We start from the raw sequence: 19,534 nt of genomic DNA on the forward strand, positions 1-19,534 counted from the left end.
CCTAGTGTTGTAAGACTCCTTACTGTGCCCACCCTAGTCTAATGCCAGCATCTCCACATCATGGCTACCACAGGAAGTAGGTGAGGCCAAAACACTGCATGTTTTCAAGAAGCAGTTAGTTGTAGCACTTGGGGTGAAGGGGTTCAAAGGATATGGGGGGAAAGCGGGATTATTGTTTTAAAATAGTCATTGTAAAAATTACTATTATTTTTCTCTTTCTTATGCAGGTGAGAGGATTATTGTTAAAAGCAGTATTTTCCGTGCATGGTGCCGAGGAAGTATCATGGAACTAGTGCCATCAGGAAACAATGAGGAGTGTACCAATTCAACAACATATCGAATAACTGATCTTGCAGCAATACAAGTCTTCATGTTGGACTCCGGACATTCAGAAATCTTTGTACTTCCAGGGTATTGTAAATTAATGGTCTTTGATCAGCTATAGATTTGTGATTTGAAGTTGCTGACTCCGATGTCACATGCTCTCTAGAACATCTCGGTGCTACTTGGATGTGAATCAAAGGACCAGCTGCCCTGATTGCTTGTCCAATTAAGTAACTTTGTTGTGAGGCTAGACATGGGACAGGTTTCTCCATCCAACCACACCATATTTCTGGTTCAGCACTGCGTCAGGATTCTCCGTTTCGTAGAGTACCCAATTATTTTTTTTCCAATCAAGGGGCAATTTAGCATGGCCAATCCACCTACCCTGCACATTGTTGGGTTGTGGGGTGAAACCCACGCAGGCATGGGGAGAATGTGCAAACTCCACATGGACAGTAACTCAGGGCTGGGATTCGAACCTGTGTCCTCAGCGCCAGAGGCTGCAATGCTAACCACTGTGCCACGTGCCGCCCTGGAGGGATCAGTTATTTTTTTTAAAAATATGTTTTATTGAAAAAATTTTCGATCAAAATTTTTTCCCTTTACAGATCAAACATAACAGAAAAAAAACATAAGAACCTCGGGAGGACCATCATCTTAATTGCCTGCACTCTGCCCGCCAACGACAGAGGCTGCATGTCCCACCTCTTGAAGTCCTCCTCCATTTGTTCTACCAATCGTGTCAGATTAAGTCTGTGCAAGGTTCCCCAGCTCCTAGCGATCTGAATCCCCAGGTATCGGAAGTTTCTTTCCACTTTCCTTAGAGGCAGGCCTTCTATCTCTCTACTCTGGTCCCCTGGGTGTATCACGAATAGTTCACTCTTCCCCATGTTAAGCCTATATCCCGAGAAATCTCCGAACTCCCTCAACATCTGCATAACCTCTATCATCCCCCCAGCTGGGTCCGACACATACAACAGTAGGTCATCCGCGTATAGCGAGACTCGGTGTTCTTCTCCCCCTCTAATCACCCCTCTCCATTTCCTGGAGTCTCTCAACGCCATGGCCAGAGGTTCAATTGCCAACGCGAACAACTGGAGACAGCGGGCATCCCTGTCTTGTTCCCCTATATAATCGGAAATACTCCGATCTTTGCCGACCCGTGACTACACTTGCCGTTGGGGCCCCATAAAGAAGTTTGACCCAGCTAATAAACCCGTTCCCGAACCCAAACCTCCTTAACACCTCCCATAAATACTCCCACTCCACCCTATCAAATGCCTTCTCTGCATCCATTGCCGCCACTATCTCTGCCTCCCCCTCCACTGGGGGCATCATTATCACCCTTAATAGTCGTTGCACGTTGACATTCAGTTGTCTCCCCTTTACGAACCCTGTCTGGTCTTCGTGCACCACCCCCGGGACACAGTCCTCTATCCTCGATGCCAGTACCTTTGCCAGCAATTTGGCGTCCACATTCAATAATGAAAGTCTATAGGACCCGCACTGCAACGGATCTTTATCCCTCTTCAGAATTAGCGATATCGTCGCCTCCGACATTGTCGGGGGTAAAGTCCCTCCTTCCCTGGCCTCATTGAACGTCCTCACCAACAACGGGGCCAACATGTCCACGTATTTTCTATAAAATTCCACCGGGAACCCGTCTGGTCCCGGAGCCTTCCCTGCTTGCATGTTCCCCAGCCCCTTAATAACCTCGTCCACCCCAATCGGTGCCCCCAGGCCTTCCACCTCCTGTTCCTCCACCCTCGGGAACCTCAATTGATCCAGGAACTGCCGCATCCCCTCCTCTCCCTCTGGGGATTGGGACCTATACAGTCCCTCATAAAAGGTCTTGAACACCCGTTTATCTTCCCTGCTCTTCGCACCGTGGCTCCCTTTTCGTCTCTAATTCCCCCTATCTCCCTCGCCGCTGTCCTCTTTCGCAACTGATGAGCCAGCAGGCGACTAGCCTTTTCCCCATATTCATACCTCCTCCCCTGTGCCTTCCTCCACAGCACCACCGCCTTTCTGGTGGTCAGGAGGTCAAACTCCGTCTGGAGTCGTCTCCTCTCCCTGTACAGTCCCTCCTCTGGGGTCTCTGCAAATTCCCTGTCCACCCTTAAAATCTCCCCCAGTAATCTTTCCCTTTCCTTGGCCTCTGTTTTCCCTTTGTGGGCCCCAATGGAGATCAGCTCTCCACTGACCACCGCTTTTAGTGCTTCCCATACCACTCCCACACGGACCTCCCCGTCGTCATTGACCTCCAGGTATCTCTCAATACACCCCCGCACTCTTCCACACACTCCCTCATCCGCCATCAATCCCACATCTAATCGCCAGAGTGCTCTCTGCTCCCTTTCCTCTCCTAATTCCAGGTCCACCCAGTGTGGGGCATGGTCCGAAACCGCTATGGCTGAACACTCAGCTTCTTCCACCCTTGAGATCAACGACCTTCCCAGAACAAAAAAATCTATCCGGGAGTACACTTTATGGACATGGGAGAAGAAGGAGAACTTCCTGGCCCCCGGTCTAAGAAATCGCCATAGATCCACTCCCCCCATTTGGTCCATAAACCCCTTGAGCACCTTGGCCGCTGCCGGCCTTCTTCCGGTCTTTGATCTGGATCTATCTAGCCCTGGGTCCAGCACGGTATTGAAGTCCCCTCCCAATATCAAGTTTCCTACCTCCAGGTCCGGTATACGACCCAGCATCCGTAAATCCCGCATCGTCCCAATTCGGGGCATATACATTAACCAACACGACCTCCATTCCCTCCAGCCTGCCACTCACCATTACATATCTACCTCTGCTATCTGCTACGATGTTCTTTGCTTCAAATGCTACCCGTTTCCCCACAAATATGGCCACCCCTCTATTCTTTGCATCTAGACCTGAGTGGAACACCTGTCCCACCCATCCTTTCCTTAACCTAACTTGGTCCGCCACCTTCAGGTGTGTCTCTTGGAGCATAGCCACGTCTGCCCTTAGTCCTTTCAAGTGCGCGAGCACTCGGGCCCTTTTGATCGGTCCATTCAGGCCTCTCACGTTCCACGTGATCAGCCTCACTAGGGGGCTACCTGCCCCCCCTCCCGTGTCGGCTAGCCATCACCTTCTCTAGGCCAGTCCCATATCCCGCCTCTGCGCTCCCACTTGCTCCCCAGGCGTCGCATTCCATCCCCGTCCACCCACTCTTTAGCCATTTCCTTTTTGATTTCCGCAGCAGCAACCCAGTTGTCTCCCCCCCCCCCCCCCGCTAGATCCCTTTCTAGCGTGATTGCTCCCCCCATATTACTTCCGCAAGTCAGCTGACTTCAACTGACCCCGGCTACTCCTGCTCACTCCTTGACCCCCCCCGTGTGGGGAACTCCCATCCGCCTTGCGCCTGTCTTCCCGCCATAATCTTTCTGGCGCGGGAACATCCCTTTATCTGACCCGCCTCTTGTGGCGCAGCTCCCTTTCCTCTCCCCCTCCCATTCCTCATTCTCCGCCTATGTCCCTTCTTTCCCCCCTCAACGGCGCCCGCATTTCCTAGTGTCTCCCCCCCCCCCCCCCATCCCAATTTACTTCTCTATTTACATCAACCATAACAATAACAATAACATTCCCTACAGTATCAGTCCCTCAGTTCCGATCCAATTTCTTCTCTTTAATAAAGGTCCATGCTTCTTCCGCCGTATCGAAGTAATGGTGTCTCTCCTGGTACGTGACCCATAGTCGTGCCGGCTGCAGCATCCCGAACTTCACCTTTTTGTGTAACACCTCCTTGGCTCGGTTAAAACTCGCCCTCCTTCTCGCCACCTCCGCACTCCAATCCTGGTACACCCGTACCACTGCATTCTCCCATCTGCTACTCCGCACCTTTTTAGCCCATCTCAGGACCTCTTCTCTATCTTTAAGGCGGTGAAATCGCACGATTGTCGCCCTGGGTGGTTCTCCCGCTTTTGGTCTTCTCGCCGGGATCCGATGTGCCCACTCCACCTCCAAGGGGCCCGCAGGGGCCTCAGCTCCCATCAATGAGCTTAGCATCGTACTTACATAAGCTCCACAGTCCGCTCCTTCCACTCCCTCAGGGAGACCCAGTATCCAAAGGTTCTTCCTTCGCGCTCTGTTTTCTAGTTCCTCAATCCTTTCAATACACTTTTTATGGAGTGCCTCGTGCGTCTGTGTTTTGACCGCCAGGCCCAGGATCTCGTCCTCATTATCCGTCACCTTCTGCTCCACCACGCGGAGCTCTGTCTCCTGGGTCCTTTGTGCCTCCTTGAGCCCCTCAATTGCCTGTAGTATCGGGGTCAGCACCTCCCTCTTTAGTAGCTCCACACACCGTCTCAGAAATTCGTCTCGCTCGGGCCCCCATGTCGCCTGGGCTTTCTCCGCCGCCATCTTATGTCTTCTCCCTTTCTGTCCCTTTCGTCGACGATTCCTCGCGCTGCAGCCTCCGCCGCCGATATTTTCCTCTTTCGTTGGGGGGGGACTCCCTATTCACTCACCCCACACTGGGTTGCGTCGCCCAAAAATTTCCCGTTGGGGCTCTTAAAAGAGCCCGAAGGTCCGTTGGAGCTGGAGCCGCTGAAACGTGCGGCTAGCAGGGCATCGGCACAACCGGAAGTGGAGGGATCAGTTATCATGCTACAAGTGCAAACATCTTTTCTATGTCAACCGTATCTACCCATTTCATTTTGATCATTCCTCAACCTTCCTTTTTATAATATGGAGATGCCGGCGTTGGACTGGGGTGAGCACAGTACCAAGTCTTACAACACCAGGTTAAAGTCCAACAGGTTTGTTTCGATGTCACTAGCTTTCGGAGCGCTGCTCCTTCCTCAGGTGAATGAACCTGAGGAAGGAGCAGCGCTCCGAAAGCTAGTGACATCGAAACAAACCTGTTGGACTTTAACCTGGTGTTGTAAGACTTCGTACTTCCTTTTTATAGAGGAGGAAAAGCCCCAGTCTGTGCAGTCTTTTTTGACGATGGTTATGACCTGCCAGTTCTGGGATCCTCGCGTTGGCTGTAAGCACTTGGATGTCTGCAAGTCTTGTTATTCCTCTGCCATAAAAAAACATGGAAACATTGAAATTCCCAATCATCACCATCATTCTTTATCTTAAGCCATGATTATGATTTGTTGCTTTGCATTTTTCTACTTCACTACTTGAGCAATTTTTTGTTAATGAAAGCTAATGTTTTGCTTAGATGCAAGTCTGTCTTAAAGAAAATGTAGTTTCAGGAGCATTAAGTCATCTTTGGGCTTAAAAGACAAATTGTATTGCAGATTTGGATGTTTGATGTGTGAATGTTCACCCATAAATAGACCTGAGATTGATTGCACAGTGGTTTTAGAGGAATTGAACGGGGTCCATGAATTTATTTGCCTTTTCTGGTGAGATGAGGTTAGCTAGCTGCTCATCCTCTGAAAATAAATAGATTTTGATAGTGTGAACCGAATTAGGATTAAAATTCAAAATAATTTACGATTCAAATTGAGATTTTAAAACATTAACAAATTAGTACTGCTGAATGTTCCCAGCATTTTCTCTTTTACTTCAAAAGGAAGTTAAATTCAGGGCGGTATGGTGACACATCGGTTAGCACTGCTGCCTCTCAGTACCAAGGTCCCAAGTTCGATCCCGGCCGCAGGTCACTCTCTGTGTGGAGTTTGCACATTCTCCCCGTGTCTGCGTGGGTCTCAACCCCCACAATCCAAAAGGATATGTAGGGTAGATGGATTGGCCATGCTAAATTGCCCCTTAATTGGAAAAAACGAATTTATATGAAAAAAACAAAAAGGAAAAAGTATATGATAAAATGAAGTTAAATTCAAATACCTTTAGTTTTCAAGTGGATACCCCATTTCAATTAAGCAGAGTAGATTGTACTTGCATATTATTTGTGATGCAAGATTATCACTCTTGGCTATGTTTTGACATATGAGCAAGGCGGCGATTCACACAAGTTTGTTGGTAGGCTTTATTGCAAATTGTCAAATTAGAGAATCCGATTGCATCCTAGTATATAATTGATAGCTTTGTACATTCCAAGATTTGTTTTAGATGCTTTATATGATTTATAACTTGGTTATTTTGTTTTTGTCAAGCAATTACCCTGTTGGAGAGTGAATTCTGACTTGAACTAATGCTAATTTAATCATTTTATCAAAGGCTATGAATACAAATTATTCAAAAAATGATTTTATAAAATAAAAACAAAATGCTAGAAATACTCATGGTCCTCTTTATATTGGGGAGACAGAATGCAGATAGGGTAATTGCTTTGCAGAACACCTACCGTTCAAATTACAAGTGTGACCCAAAGCTCCTTGTCACCTGTCATTTTAATTTGCTGCTCCCCTCCCTCTTTGACCTCTCTGACCTTGTCCTCTCCACTGTCCAAGTGCAGAGGAACAGCACATTATCTTTTGATTAGACACTTACAGCCTCATGGACTCAACATTTCAGTTGTTCAGAGATTTCAGATCCTATCGTCTGCCTTCGCTTTGTGTGCTTTTTGTTTATGGATGGCATCTGTTAATGATTCTGCTTTCCAATTTGCATTTCCTCTGGACAGATCTTTAGTTTCTTGTCCCATTACCATCTCCTTTACCTTGCATTATCTTTCCCTTGTCATTTAATTTTGCTTATCTTCCCATCCCATCACAGACCTCCCCTTGTGTTCTATCCTCACTTACCCTCACTTTTCGACCTGATATGTTGATCTAATGTGCTGAATATTTATTTCCACAATTATCTTGTTTATTTCAGATTTCCAGCACCTGCAGTTTTTTGTTTTTGTATGGGATTTTTATGATTCCCTTAAAACTGAAGTTGCGTTTAACTCAAAACCGCATTAGCTGTGTAATAAGGTGATAGCTGAACCATACATCCATATTGAGGAACTCCTGTGGTCCAATTCCTGGTTCTGCTGGTGTTGTCTGTAAAGTTCAGACACATAGACCAGTTTATTATTCAAGCATTTTACCCAGGTGCCCTTATTTGCGAAATGAACTAAAGGACAGACACAAGATAACAATTCAACTCAAATTTATTTTCAGACGCAAAACAGTTTATCCCCCAAATGATCCCAACTATAATAAGCCTAAGATTCTTAATACTACCTGTGCCGATAAACTGGATCGAGCTGAGCGAGCCCAATCCTCTGAGTCTCGATCATCTCAAGGCCTTTGTCTGTAAAGAGGTGGGTCTTGCACGCTGTTTCCTTCTGTCCGCTGGTCTGCCATTGTGTCGTCTCCGATGCCTCTGAATCGAGTTTTGCTGGGGACGTCTCTGGATTCCTCTTTCTTATACCCCTCTTCGCGCCTTCCAGAAGCGTCTCTGGCCCTCAGCCAATGAAGTCGCTGGGCGGGGGTCGCAGCACTCATTGGAGTTGCTGATTGCAACTCTACAGGACACTAGGAATTCCCCCCCAGAGGTCCATTCTCCGATGCATTGTCTGCACGCAACATTATCCCATATAAGGTAATTTAGGTGCTAGAAAGTCTGGCTTCATCTGGGCAATCCAGAACAATTGGTCCATTTGAATGGGACTGATTAACTTCCGTTGTCCTTTCAAGCCTAGACTTGTCCTGACTGTCTGTCTCTGTCCAGTGCATTTGAGTTTGGCTGTTTGATTTCCCATCAGACCGGTCTGTGGTTCTGACTGTGGCTTTAAAGTGTCCAGTTCTGTATCAAGCCCAAGATTCAGGCTGCTGGCCATATTATCACACTGGGTAAGCTGATTTCACCTGGGGAAGCCATTTAAACTTTGGGCTTCTCTTGAGTAGGAAGATAAAAATTTCCCAATTACTATTGACTGGTCCCTGCTGGCAATGCAGCTGTGACTGAAGAGAGGATTAGGTGTAATTGTACCTCTTTCTTCTGGACCACCCTTAGATTGAATATTGGAAACTTTTTATATATTTGAAGAAATGTTTTTAAAAGTAATGTAAAGGTAAATATGACATTTTCTTATTATTCATAGAATTGACACCACTTTGAAGAAGTTGGAGAGTGATGTGGTAACATACACGTGCGTCAGTGACTTGAACCAGTATGTACGAAAACTGACCCCTCAAATGAAAGCATTAAATCATATTCCTCCATTAGCCATCAAATGTTCATTGAAAGATATTGTTCCAGCAAATCTGGTAAGAGGCTTGTATGTCTTCTAAAACAGCAATACAGCACAGGTTTTCTCTAGACTCCAGCATTGCTTAGTAAACACACATTCTGATGGTTCTTCTTTAGATATATCAATTTGGAGCTCTCTTGTTTTACAAAAGTTTCTACATGGAAAATTAAAATGTCAGTCTACTTGGCTTTTTACATTATATATATCTGCAGCCCTGGACATTGAGCCATTCATTCAAGCCTTTCAGTTTTTAGTCATTACAGATTTTTAGTTGTGATCCATTTTTTTAACTCTAGTTTAGATGTTGCTGATTTCTGTATTTAGTCTACATGTTCTTCTGTGAGATTAATTTATATAATTGATCTTGCTCAGTGTCCTGTCATTATGTATCCATTAAGTAGATCTATCGGGGAGGTGATGGCACAGTGGTAATGTCACTAGACTAGCAACCCAGAGACCCAAACTCTCTAACACGGACATTCAAATCCCCCCATGGCACTTGCTGGAATTTATCAAACTTCAAAAAAGTCTAAAAGCAATAAAACAGGACAGACCACCCAGCATCGACCTAGGCACTGGAAACAACAATAGCACAATCAGCCCTGTCGATCCTGCAAAGGCCTCTTTACTAACATCTTGTACCAGGCGAGCTGTCCCACAGGCTAATTAAGCAACAGCCTGACAGAATCATACATTACAGACAATGTCCCAGACATCGCCACCACCATCTGAACTGGACTTACAAGTACTGTGGCTGAAAGAGGTCAGAGGCTGGGAATTCTGTGGTGAGTAACTTGCCTCCTGACTTCCCAGAACCTGACCACCACCTACATGGCACAAGCCAGGAGTGTGCTCCACTTGGCTGGATGAGTACAGCTCCAACAGCAGAAGCAAGAGTCCAGGACAGAGCAGCCACTTAACTACTATCCCATCTATCACAAACATTCACTGTGTCCATCACTGATGCACAGAGGCTACAGTGTATACCATCTTCAAGCTTATCTGCAGCAACTCACCAAGGCACCTTCCACCTAAAGTACAAGGGCAGCAAATGCATGGGAACATCAACATCTGCAAGTTGCCCATAAGCCATAGACCATCCTGACTTGGAAATATATCGCTGTTCCTTCACTGTCATTGGGTTGTTTCTTTTGGGAGTGCACAATCAGACCTCAAAGGGCAAGCGACTTTCAACTGCTCTCCTAGGTACTAAAGAGCCTCCGAGGTGGCCAAGTTGTGGTCTTGAGTTGAAACCCGATTTTAGCACTAGAAGCCATCTTGGTGTAAAGGAGTTGAAGCATGTGTGAGAAAGGTTGCCTGGAGGATCGTTTAAGAGTCTCTAGCCTACTCGTGCTTATTAATGATTAATTAATAATCATTTGCTTGAAAGAACCCCCTCTGCTGTGGATAATTGGAGGTGAACAATTCATTGCTAGGGATTTTGAGTGCCAAAAGTGCATCACCTCAGTTCACGTGCTGCTGAAGGTTTGAAGAGGTCTTTTGAAACTCATCGGGATAATTTCCAGGACATTTTGGCAAGACATCTCCAACACTGCAACATATTCTGAGGACGTCATCTAAAAGGGAGAGTACCTTTATTGATGTGACCATATAGGAGAAAAGGCTGAATAGTTCCCATCTTTGTTTCGCAACCAAATCATTGGCATCTCTTGACTGGACAAGGTCACCAAGTCCAGTTCTGGAGTTTGCTCATTCCATAGACTCAACCTGTTAAGCCAAGGATGGCTTCACTGGCTTGGCCATGCTCATCAGGTGGCTGACGGCTGTATACCGTTTTTCCATCTCTATATCCTTCTGTACGGTGAATGCCCACTGGGTATCTATATCTCCGCACTGTAACTCCTGCAAGTGAAATATGATGGAGGGCATTAACTTTTTAAAAAATGAATTTAGAGTACCTAATTCATTTTTCCCAATTAAGGGGCAATTCAGCATGGTCAATCCACCTACCATGCACATCTTTGTGTTGTGGGGTCGAAACCCACGCAAACACGGGGAGAATGTGCAAACTCCACACGGACAATGACCCAGAGCCGGGATCGAACCTGGAACCTCGGCGCCATGAGGCAGAAGTCCTAAACACAGCGCCACCGTCCTGCCCTAATGGAGGACATTAACAACCAGGCTATGGTTGCAGGCAGCCATGACCTCTGGAGCCTGAGGGGCATTGGAAGAGGAGCAGAAATGGAAAGCTCAGCTGATTGAGAAGAGGGCCAAGACAAAACTGATGCCAGCATGGTAGTACAGTGGTTAGCACTGCTGCCTCACAGCGCCTGGGACCAGGGTTCGATTCTGACTGGGTAACTGTCAGTGTGGAGTTTGCACTTTCTCTGTGTCTGTGTGGGTTTCCTCCAGGTGCTCTGGTTTCCTCAAAGTCCAAAAATGTGCAGGTTAGGTGGATTGGCCATGCTAAATTGCCCCTTTGGGTGAGATTGCAGGAATAGGACGGGGAATTAGGCCTAAGTAGTGTGGTCGTTCAAAGAGTCGGTGCTCAAAGACTCACTAACTACTTTTCGCCATTTCTTTAAACAGAACTGCGAAATATGACTTTTTGAAAAATATTTTATTGAGGCATTTACACATTTACACATCAAACACAACCATAAAACAAAAGCCGACAGGGCTGCAAATAATCAAACCAACTAAATACCTAACACTCACCATCTCGCTCCCCTACCTCCTTTTTCTTACCCCTTCCCTTCTGACATCTTAACTGTTCTCAAAGAAGTCGATGAACGGCTGCCACCTCCAGGAGACCCTCCACAGACCCTCTCAAGGTAAACTTTATCTTCTCCAGCCGAAGAAACTGCCAGGTCACTTGGTTTCGGCGGCCCCGAGTCCCTCCATTCCAACTAGATCCTCCTCCGTCGGGACCACCTTTACCTTCAAGACCTCGACATAATGTCGGCAAACCCCTGTCAGAACCCTTCAAGCTTCGGACAGGCCCAAAACATGTGGGCATGAATCGCGCGCGCACCGCCCACACCTATCCTCCACCCATTCAAAAAAACCTGCTCACCCTAGCCACAGTCATATGTCATGTGGACCACCTTGAACTGCATAAGCCTTGCACACAATGAGGACACGTTCACCTTCCTCAATGCTTTCTCACACCCCAGCCTCCACTTCCCTCCCCAACTCTTCCTCCCACTTAAGCTTCACTTCCCTCCCAATCCATCAATTTCTTTTAAATTTCCGACACTTTACCTTCACCTAACCCTGTTTTTGACACTTTTTCCTGTAGCCCCTGGGGTGGCAGGTGAAGGAAGAACGGTACCTTCTTCCGGTCACCACCTCCCTTGGTGCGCCACAGCAACCACACCCAAATACCCCGCCACAGAACCCAACAAGACCCCTCAAAAGAGGTTTCCCCATAATCAACAAAAACCCAAAAGATAGAAAAAAAACCATCTCCTCACACCACCTCCACAGTTCAATGTCCACCTTCTCCAGCCAGTTCATTGTTCCGTAAAAATTCCATCGCCTCCTCTGGTGTCCCATAATAATGTTCTTGGCCATTGTGAGTCCCCCAGAGGTGGGCTGGGTACAGCATCCCGATCTTCACCCCCTTCTTAAAGAGGGTAGCTTTCACGCGATTAAACCCAGCTCTCCTCTTCGCCAGTTATGCGCCCAAGGCCTGATACATCCAGAGCTCATTACCCCACCCCAGGTACAACTCCTCATCTGCCTTGCCCACTGCAATATTTCGCCTTGTTGAGGAATCGGTGGAGCCGCACCACCATCGCCCTCGGCGGCTCGTTCGCCTACGGCTTCCTCATCAGCACCCTTTGTGCCCGGACGACCTCCCAGGGTCCGGTCAAAGGCACCCTCCCCATCAACTTCTCCAACATCTTGGCTACATTTGAGTGAGCATCTGCTCTCTCAATGCCCTCTGGCATCCCACGATTCTTAGGTTTTGCCTCAGGGAGGGGTTCTCCAGATCCTCCACCTTCTCCTTTAGCCGCTTCAGGGTCTCCCGCATCTTCCCGATCTCGGCCGCCAAAGAGGTAAGCTGCTTCTCGTGCTCCCCCACTGACTCCTCCCCCTTCTGAATAGCCTGGCCCTGGAACTCCAGCCTCTGTTCTACCCGATCAATTCCAGCTTTTAGTGGTTCAACAGTCTTGGCTAGGGCCTCCTGGGCTTCCCTCATCTGCTAGGTGAATGTTTCATTTAACAAGTCCACCAGCTGCTCCGTTAACCACTGGGCAAGCAGGGCTGGCTCTTTACTCTCTGCCATCTTCACCTGTGGCACATGAAGAATTTCTTGCTCCAACAGCTCCCTTCTTTCCGACCCACTTCTGGTCCATGGATCCATGCACCAGCAGTGGAGTTTAACTTCCTTCAACCACCTCTACACCTTTTTGCACCAAAACATCCGCCCAACAAACGAGGAAAAGGATTTTTTTTAAACTGCCTCGAGCGGGAGCTGCCAAATGTGCGACCACTCACTCCATGGCCACCGGAAGTCCCTTAACACAGTTGATCACATAGAGCAAGCTACCATCTTATAAGATAGAAGGTTTCCAAAGGGAGTTATCAAGAGCAAGGGAGTGCTTGGCCACACTGATTCTTTTCTTTGAACCCATTCATGTTTTGGATGATTATGTGTAAGATAGGGTTGTGACAATGAAGCTTCTCTATGTTGGTTTTGTGTCCGAACATAATCACTTTTCTGTTCTGGCTGGATTTCCTGAGAAAATTTGTTCTTGTAGCAGAGACATATCCTGCCTTGTCTCCTTTTGTGTGCAGTGCACTTTTTAAAGTTAGAGTTGTTCAGCTCTGTTGAAGCTGTTCTTAGCTTCAATATTGAGAGATGAATGTAGTGTATAATGTACATCCCGAAATGGGATAAAAGTTTGTTCTTCCTTCACTATGGAGAAATGCTTGACTCCATTCTAGCTGTATGATTGGAATTTCAACACTTTTACACTAAGATTTTAGTGGGATGCAATTATTTTGCTTGTACTGAAATTGCAGTTTATGTACAACTGGTCCTATTGATAAAAAAAAGCAGCAGCATTTAAGCAGGCACTATATATATTTGAGCACCAGTCAGTGCTACAAAGTGCAGGAGTACAGATTTGATTTTTATATTATCTCTGCCCTGCAGCAGTTGAGATCCTCTGTTTAAGCAATTTTCATTTCATAGCATCTCTAATATAGAAAATGTCCAAATTGTTTTGCAGTGGAGCAATCCTTGCTGCTGAACTCAACATCCATACTCTTGCCTTCAGATTCTTCATGTCTCTGCAGCCTCCTCTGTCTCTTCTGCTTTAAGACATGTTGTAAAACCTACCTCTGATCAGCTGGTTTGTCATGATGTCACTTTTTGGTTCTGCCCATTTTTGTTTGTTTATGCTGTCATGAAGCACCTTGGAACGGTTTACTTTATAAATGCAAGTTGTTGTTGAAATGAATGTTGAGTGGAATAACGTGGAAAGATATCTGGTAACTTCAGGAGTTTGAGGATGTTCCTGAAGATAAGGCATTATCTATTTTGCATTACCTTTGTAGGAAGGCTGCTGGTAATGTAGCAATATGTCAGCTTGCAGAGAAGGGGATGCAAGTTTGCACTTTTGATGTTGATCCTTTGTCAGAAAACAGCTACAGGGGAGTTTTTGTGTTTGGTTTGTTCTTTTGTTTCTGGACCCCTTACTATTCTTCCCCCCCCCCCCCCCCCCCCAATTTATTTTCTATGGGAACATTTTTATTTTCACCATCCAAGTTATTTATGCATTCTTGTTGTTGTATGGTCTCAGTTGGCCCACCAAAATCTTTTTTGTGCCATATAAGTTTCTATTTTTCTGAAAAGCAGTTTGTATATTTGTTCGTTGACTGCTTCTGTGATTGGACTGTTGCCCCCCCCCCCCCCCCCCCCTGTCTTCCACAATAGAAGTTTTATTACTTTCCTGTCTGAAAAAGGGTCTCCCATACTAATTTATAACATTTGTGGTTTTGGAATAGATGGAAAGGGAAGTATGTCTAGAATGAAATGATAATTTAGATAAAATGTTATTAATTTTGTCTGATCAACTTTTCTTTTACCAACTTGATAGAGCAACAGTTGGGATGTGGAAGCCAGGACTGAGTTTACACGAATTGTGGATAACAAAGTTGTACAAATGATCGTTTTGGGAGAGGATGGAGACAAACTTCTTGTGGATTTGAAAAAACCGCCTATGGATAAGATGGAGAGTGACGTTCCTGTGTCACTACGGGATGCACTCGTGTTCTTGGAATTGGCCAGGTATGTCGTTGAGAATATCCCTGAACCCCTGAGGAAAATCTAAATGCTCGTGCTCTCTGGTAATTTTGGATTATAGCTATTATTTTATTCTCAGTAAATAAACCTGAGTGAAGGCCTAATTTTAATGACTGCTTTGCCTCCCCAAGTGTCTTGAGCCCTAATTTCAGGTGTGAAGTCCCAAGTATTTTCCCATTGTCCATGCCAGCTATCCTGTACTTTTGGATCCAATTTCTTTTTTTTAATATGAATTTAGAGAACTCAATTATTTTTTTCCAATTAAGGGGCAATTTAGCGTGGCCAATCCACTTACCCTGCACATCTTTTTGGGTTGTGGGGGTGGGATCCACGCAGACATGGGGAAAATGTGCAAACTCCACAAAGGCAGTGACCTTGGATCCATTTTCATCAGGACTGGATTCAGATTGTCCAAACAATTCTGTGTAATACTCTTGCCATCATCATGAGAGACACACTATCTAAATTGGCTTCAAACTCCGCCAGATGATGGGACATTTTATTAATTCATTGTATCAGCGTCTTTTGCTGCAGCAATATTTTTAAAGGCGCCTGTACTACACTGATCTATCGCCCAATGTTTTTTTTAAACTGTCCAATTTCATGCACTGGTTCTTGTGCTGCAGCTGGTGCACAATTGTATTGTTCCATATATTTTCAAAAATTCACACCAGATTTCTTTTATGTGGCGAAAAAATATATCAAAACTGCATTAGATAAATATGAATTGCCCCTAACCAGTAGAGTATTGTAAATGACAGTAGTTTCCTTTTCCAGATCTAATGTCTGGAATTTCACAATTATTCAAATACACATCTTGTCTTAATAGATTTGCTATTGGAATGTTCTTTTCCCACATCAAATAAACATTTATCCTTATTAGGTTTGTTAGTGAATATTCCGTTCCTGCACCAAACCTGGAAAGCAACATGTTACTTATGCAGTATTATCCACCTGTCAGACCACCTTTCCTAAAGGAGATCCAAATGATGGTTACTCATATCAACAACCCATTGGATTTCTATATTCAGTTGGTAATTTTTATATTTTTAAGCACTTTTTGTAAAATATATTTGCTGAACAAACTATATGTGCAATTGGTATATAAAGACTAAAATATTAAACTTTTCTGACAACACCAGTTTTATTATTAGAACAATGCATTATGTTGGGCGTGATTCTCTGGCCTCGTTGCCCTCTCACTCGAGCGAAACGAGGTCGGTGAATAGCGGGAGAGGCTGAGCCGCAACAGGCCCCAAATAGTTTGCGATGCAACCAGTCCGCTCCCGTAGGTGAAACCGGGATCTTGCCATAGCATGGCGAGAAACTTAAGCTCTATTTCCATACAATTAGCAGGAGCCACTCCTTATCTGTGCGTGGCATGGTAGAACAGTGGTTAGCACTGTTGCTTCACAGCGCCAGGGCCCCATGTTCGATTCCCACTTGGGGCACTGTGTGTGGAGCCTGTGTCTGCGTGGGTTTCCTCCGGGTGCTCCAGTTTCCTCCCATAAGTCCTGAAAGACGTGCTGTTAGGTAATTTGGGTATTCTGAATTCTCCCTCTGTGTAACCGAACAAGTGTTGGAATGTGGTGACGAGGGACTTTTCACAGTAACTTCATTGCATTGTTGATGTAAGCCTACTTGTGATAATAAAGGTTATTTGATTATTCGATCCAACGGCCTCCCGCCATTCATTGACCTCCCCAGCAAGTGATCACGTTGGCGCCAATTAATACTCCTTTCGAAAAACGTGAACCTGGCAGAAGGGCTTCTGTGGAGAGTTGTGGAGGTGAGTAGTTGTCCTTTGCTCGCAGGCAAAGAGCCCGGGAGCACTGGACTTGCCGCCCCTGTGCTCTGGGGGTGGGGGGGGGGGGGGGGGGGGGGGCGGCATGTAGCATGTGGGCGCCATTGCCAAGCATCCTAATCAGACCGTGATGCCTGGACACTGTACCTGAACACTGCGGGAAGCAACACCACACACGCAGCAGCCAACATCCAAACACCCAAGGTATGAACAAAGAACAAAGAAAATTACAGCACTGGAACAGGCCGTTCGGCACTGCCAGCCTGTGCCGATCCAGATCCTTTATCTAAACCGGTCTTCTATTTTCCAAGCATCTACTTCCCACTGTTCCCCGCTCGTTCATATATCTGTCTAGATGCATCTTAAATGATGCTATCGTGCCTGCCTCTACCACCTCCGCTGGCAAAGTGTTCCAGGCACCCACCACCCTCTGCGTAAAAAAAACTTTCCACGCACATCTCCCTTAAACTTTCTCCCCCTCACCTTGAAATCGTGACCCCTTGTAATTGACACCCCCCACTCTTGGAAAATGCTATTCACCCTGTCCATACCTCTCATAATTTTGTAGACCTCAATCAGGTCCCCCCTCAACCTCCATCTTTCCAACGAAAACAATCCTAATCTACTCAACCTTTCTTAAAGCTAGCACCCTCCATACCAGGCAACATCCTGGTGAACCTACTCTGCACCCTCTCTAAAGCATCCACATCCTTCTGGTAATGTGGCGACCAGAACTGCACGCAGTATTCCAAATGTGGCCTAACCAAAGTCCTATACAACTGTAACATTACCTGCCGACTCTTGTACTCAATACCCCGTCCGATGAAGGCAAACATGCTGTATGCCTTCTTGACCACTCTATCGACCTGTGATGCCACCTTCAGGGTACAATGGACCTGAACTCCCAGATCTCTCTGTACATCAATTTTCCCCAGGACTCTTCCATTGACCGTATAGTCCGCTCTTGAATTAGATCTTCCAAAATGCATCACCTCGCATTTGCCTGGATTGAACTCCATCTGCCATTTCTCTGCCCAACTCTCCAATCTATCTATATTTTGCTGTATTCTCTGACAGTCCTCCTCGCTATCTGCAACTCCACCAATCTTAGTATCATCTGCAAACTTGCTAATTTGACCACCTATACCTTCGTCCAGATCATTTATGTATATCACAAACAACAGTGGTCCGAGCACGGATCCCTGTGGAACACCACTAGTCACCTTTCTCCATTTTGAGACACTCCCTTCCACCACTATTCTCTGTCTCCTGTTGCCCAGCCAGTTCTTTATCTATCTAGTATACCCTGAACCCCATACGACTTCACTTTTTCCATCAACCTGCCATGGGAAACTTTATCAAATGCCTTACTGAAGTCCATGTATATAACATCTACAGCCCTTCCCTCATCAATTAACTTTGTCACTTCCTCAAAGAATTCTTAGGTTTGTAATACATGACCTTCCCTGCACAAAACCATGCTGCCTATTACTGATAAGTCTATTTTCTTAATGTGAATAGATCCTATCCCTCAGTATCTTCTCCAACAGTTTGCCTACCAATGTCGTCAAGCTCACAGGTCTATAATTCTCTGGATTATCCCTGCTACCCTTCTTAAACAAAGGGACAACTTTAGCAATTCTCCAGTCCTCCGGGACCTCACCGTGCTCAAGGATGCTGCAAAGATATCTGTTAAGGCCTGAGCTATTTCATCCCTCAGTAACCTTGGATAGATCCCATCCGAACCAGGGAACGTGTCCACCTTAATGCCTTTTAGAATATCCAGAACTTCCCCCTTAAGGCGACTTGACCTAGAGTATTTAAACATCCATCCCTAGCCTCAACATCCATCATGTCCCTCTCCTTGGTGAATACTGATGCAAAGTACTCATTAAGAATCTCACCCATTTCCTTTGACTCCACGCATAAATTCCCTCTTTTGTCTTTGAGTGGGCCAATCCTTTCTCTAGTTACCCACTTGCTCCTTATATACAAATAAAAGGCTTTGGGATTTTCCATAACCCTGTTAGCCAAAGATATTTCATGACCCCTTTTAGCTCTATTGCGCGTTTGAGCTTTGTCCTACTTTCCCTATATTCCTCCAAAGCTTCATCAGTTTTAAGTCGCCTAGATCTTATGTAAGCTTCCTTTTTCATTTTAGCTCATCTCATAATTCCACCCGTCATCCATGGTTCCCTAATCTTGCCATTTCTATCCCTCATTTTCACAGGGACACGTCTGTCCTGCACGCTAATCAACCTTTCCTTAAAAGACTCCCACATTTCAAATGTGGATTTACCCTTAAAGAGCTGCTCCCAATCCACATTCCCTAGCTCCTGCCGAATTTTGTTATACTTGGCCTTTCCCCAATTTAGCACTCTTCCTTTAAGACCACTCTCGTCTTTGTCCATGAGTATTCTAAAACTTCCTCAACAGTGTTAGCAGAAGCACCCCCTAGGTCATTGGTTCCAGTCCTGCCCAGGTGTAGACCATCCGATTTGTAATGGTCCCACCGCCACCAGAACCGGTTCCAATGTCCCAAAATCTGAACCCCTCCCTCCTGCACCATCTCTCAAGCCACGTATTCATTCTGACTATTCTTGAATTTCTACTCTGACTGTCTCGTGGCACTGGTAGCAATCCTGCGATTACTACCTTTTGAGGTCCTACTTTTTAACTTGTCTCCTAACTCCCTAAATTCTGATTGTAGGACCTCATACCGTTTTTTTACCTATATCGTTGGTGCCTATATGCACTACGACAACTGGCTGTTCACACTCCCCCTTCAGTATGTCCTGCAGCCGATCTGAGACATCTCTGACCCGTGCATCCAGGAGGCAACATACCATTCGGGAGTCTCGTTTTCAACCACAGAAACGCCGGTCTACTCCCCTTACTATTGAATACCCAATACTATAGCCCTGCCAGTTTTTTTCCCGCCCTTCTGTGCAGCAGAGCCAGCCACGGTGCCATGAGCCTGGCTACTACTGCCTTCCTATGG

The 19,534-nt window shown here is 45.9% G+C and overlaps 1 protein-coding gene across 1 annotated transcript in view; it reads left to right on the forward strand.

Annotated features, from left to right (window-relative positions):
• Positions 1 to 19,534, forward strand: part of rnf17 (ring finger protein 17) — a 199,192-nt gene that overhangs the window by 26,442 nt on the left and 153,216 nt on the right. Inside the window, exons 8-11 of the mRNA XM_072475912.1 lie at positions 228 to 411; positions 8,297 to 8,462; positions 14,524 to 14,714; positions 15,613 to 15,763. Of these exons, the coding sequence (XP_072332013.1) occupies positions 228 to 411; positions 8,297 to 8,462; positions 14,524 to 14,714; positions 15,613 to 15,763 (692 nt within the window). The remainder of the gene's footprint in view (positions 1 to 227; positions 412 to 8,296; positions 8,463 to 14,523; positions 14,715 to 15,612; positions 15,764 to 19,534) is intronic.

Source organism: Scyliorhinus torazame, chromosome 15 (assembly GCF_047496885.1).
Source record: "Scyliorhinus torazame isolate Kashiwa2021f chromosome 15, sScyTor2.1, whole genome shotgun sequence".
NCBI lineage: Eukaryota > Metazoa > Chordata > Chondrichthyes > Carcharhiniformes > Scyliorhinidae > Scyliorhinus > Scyliorhinus torazame.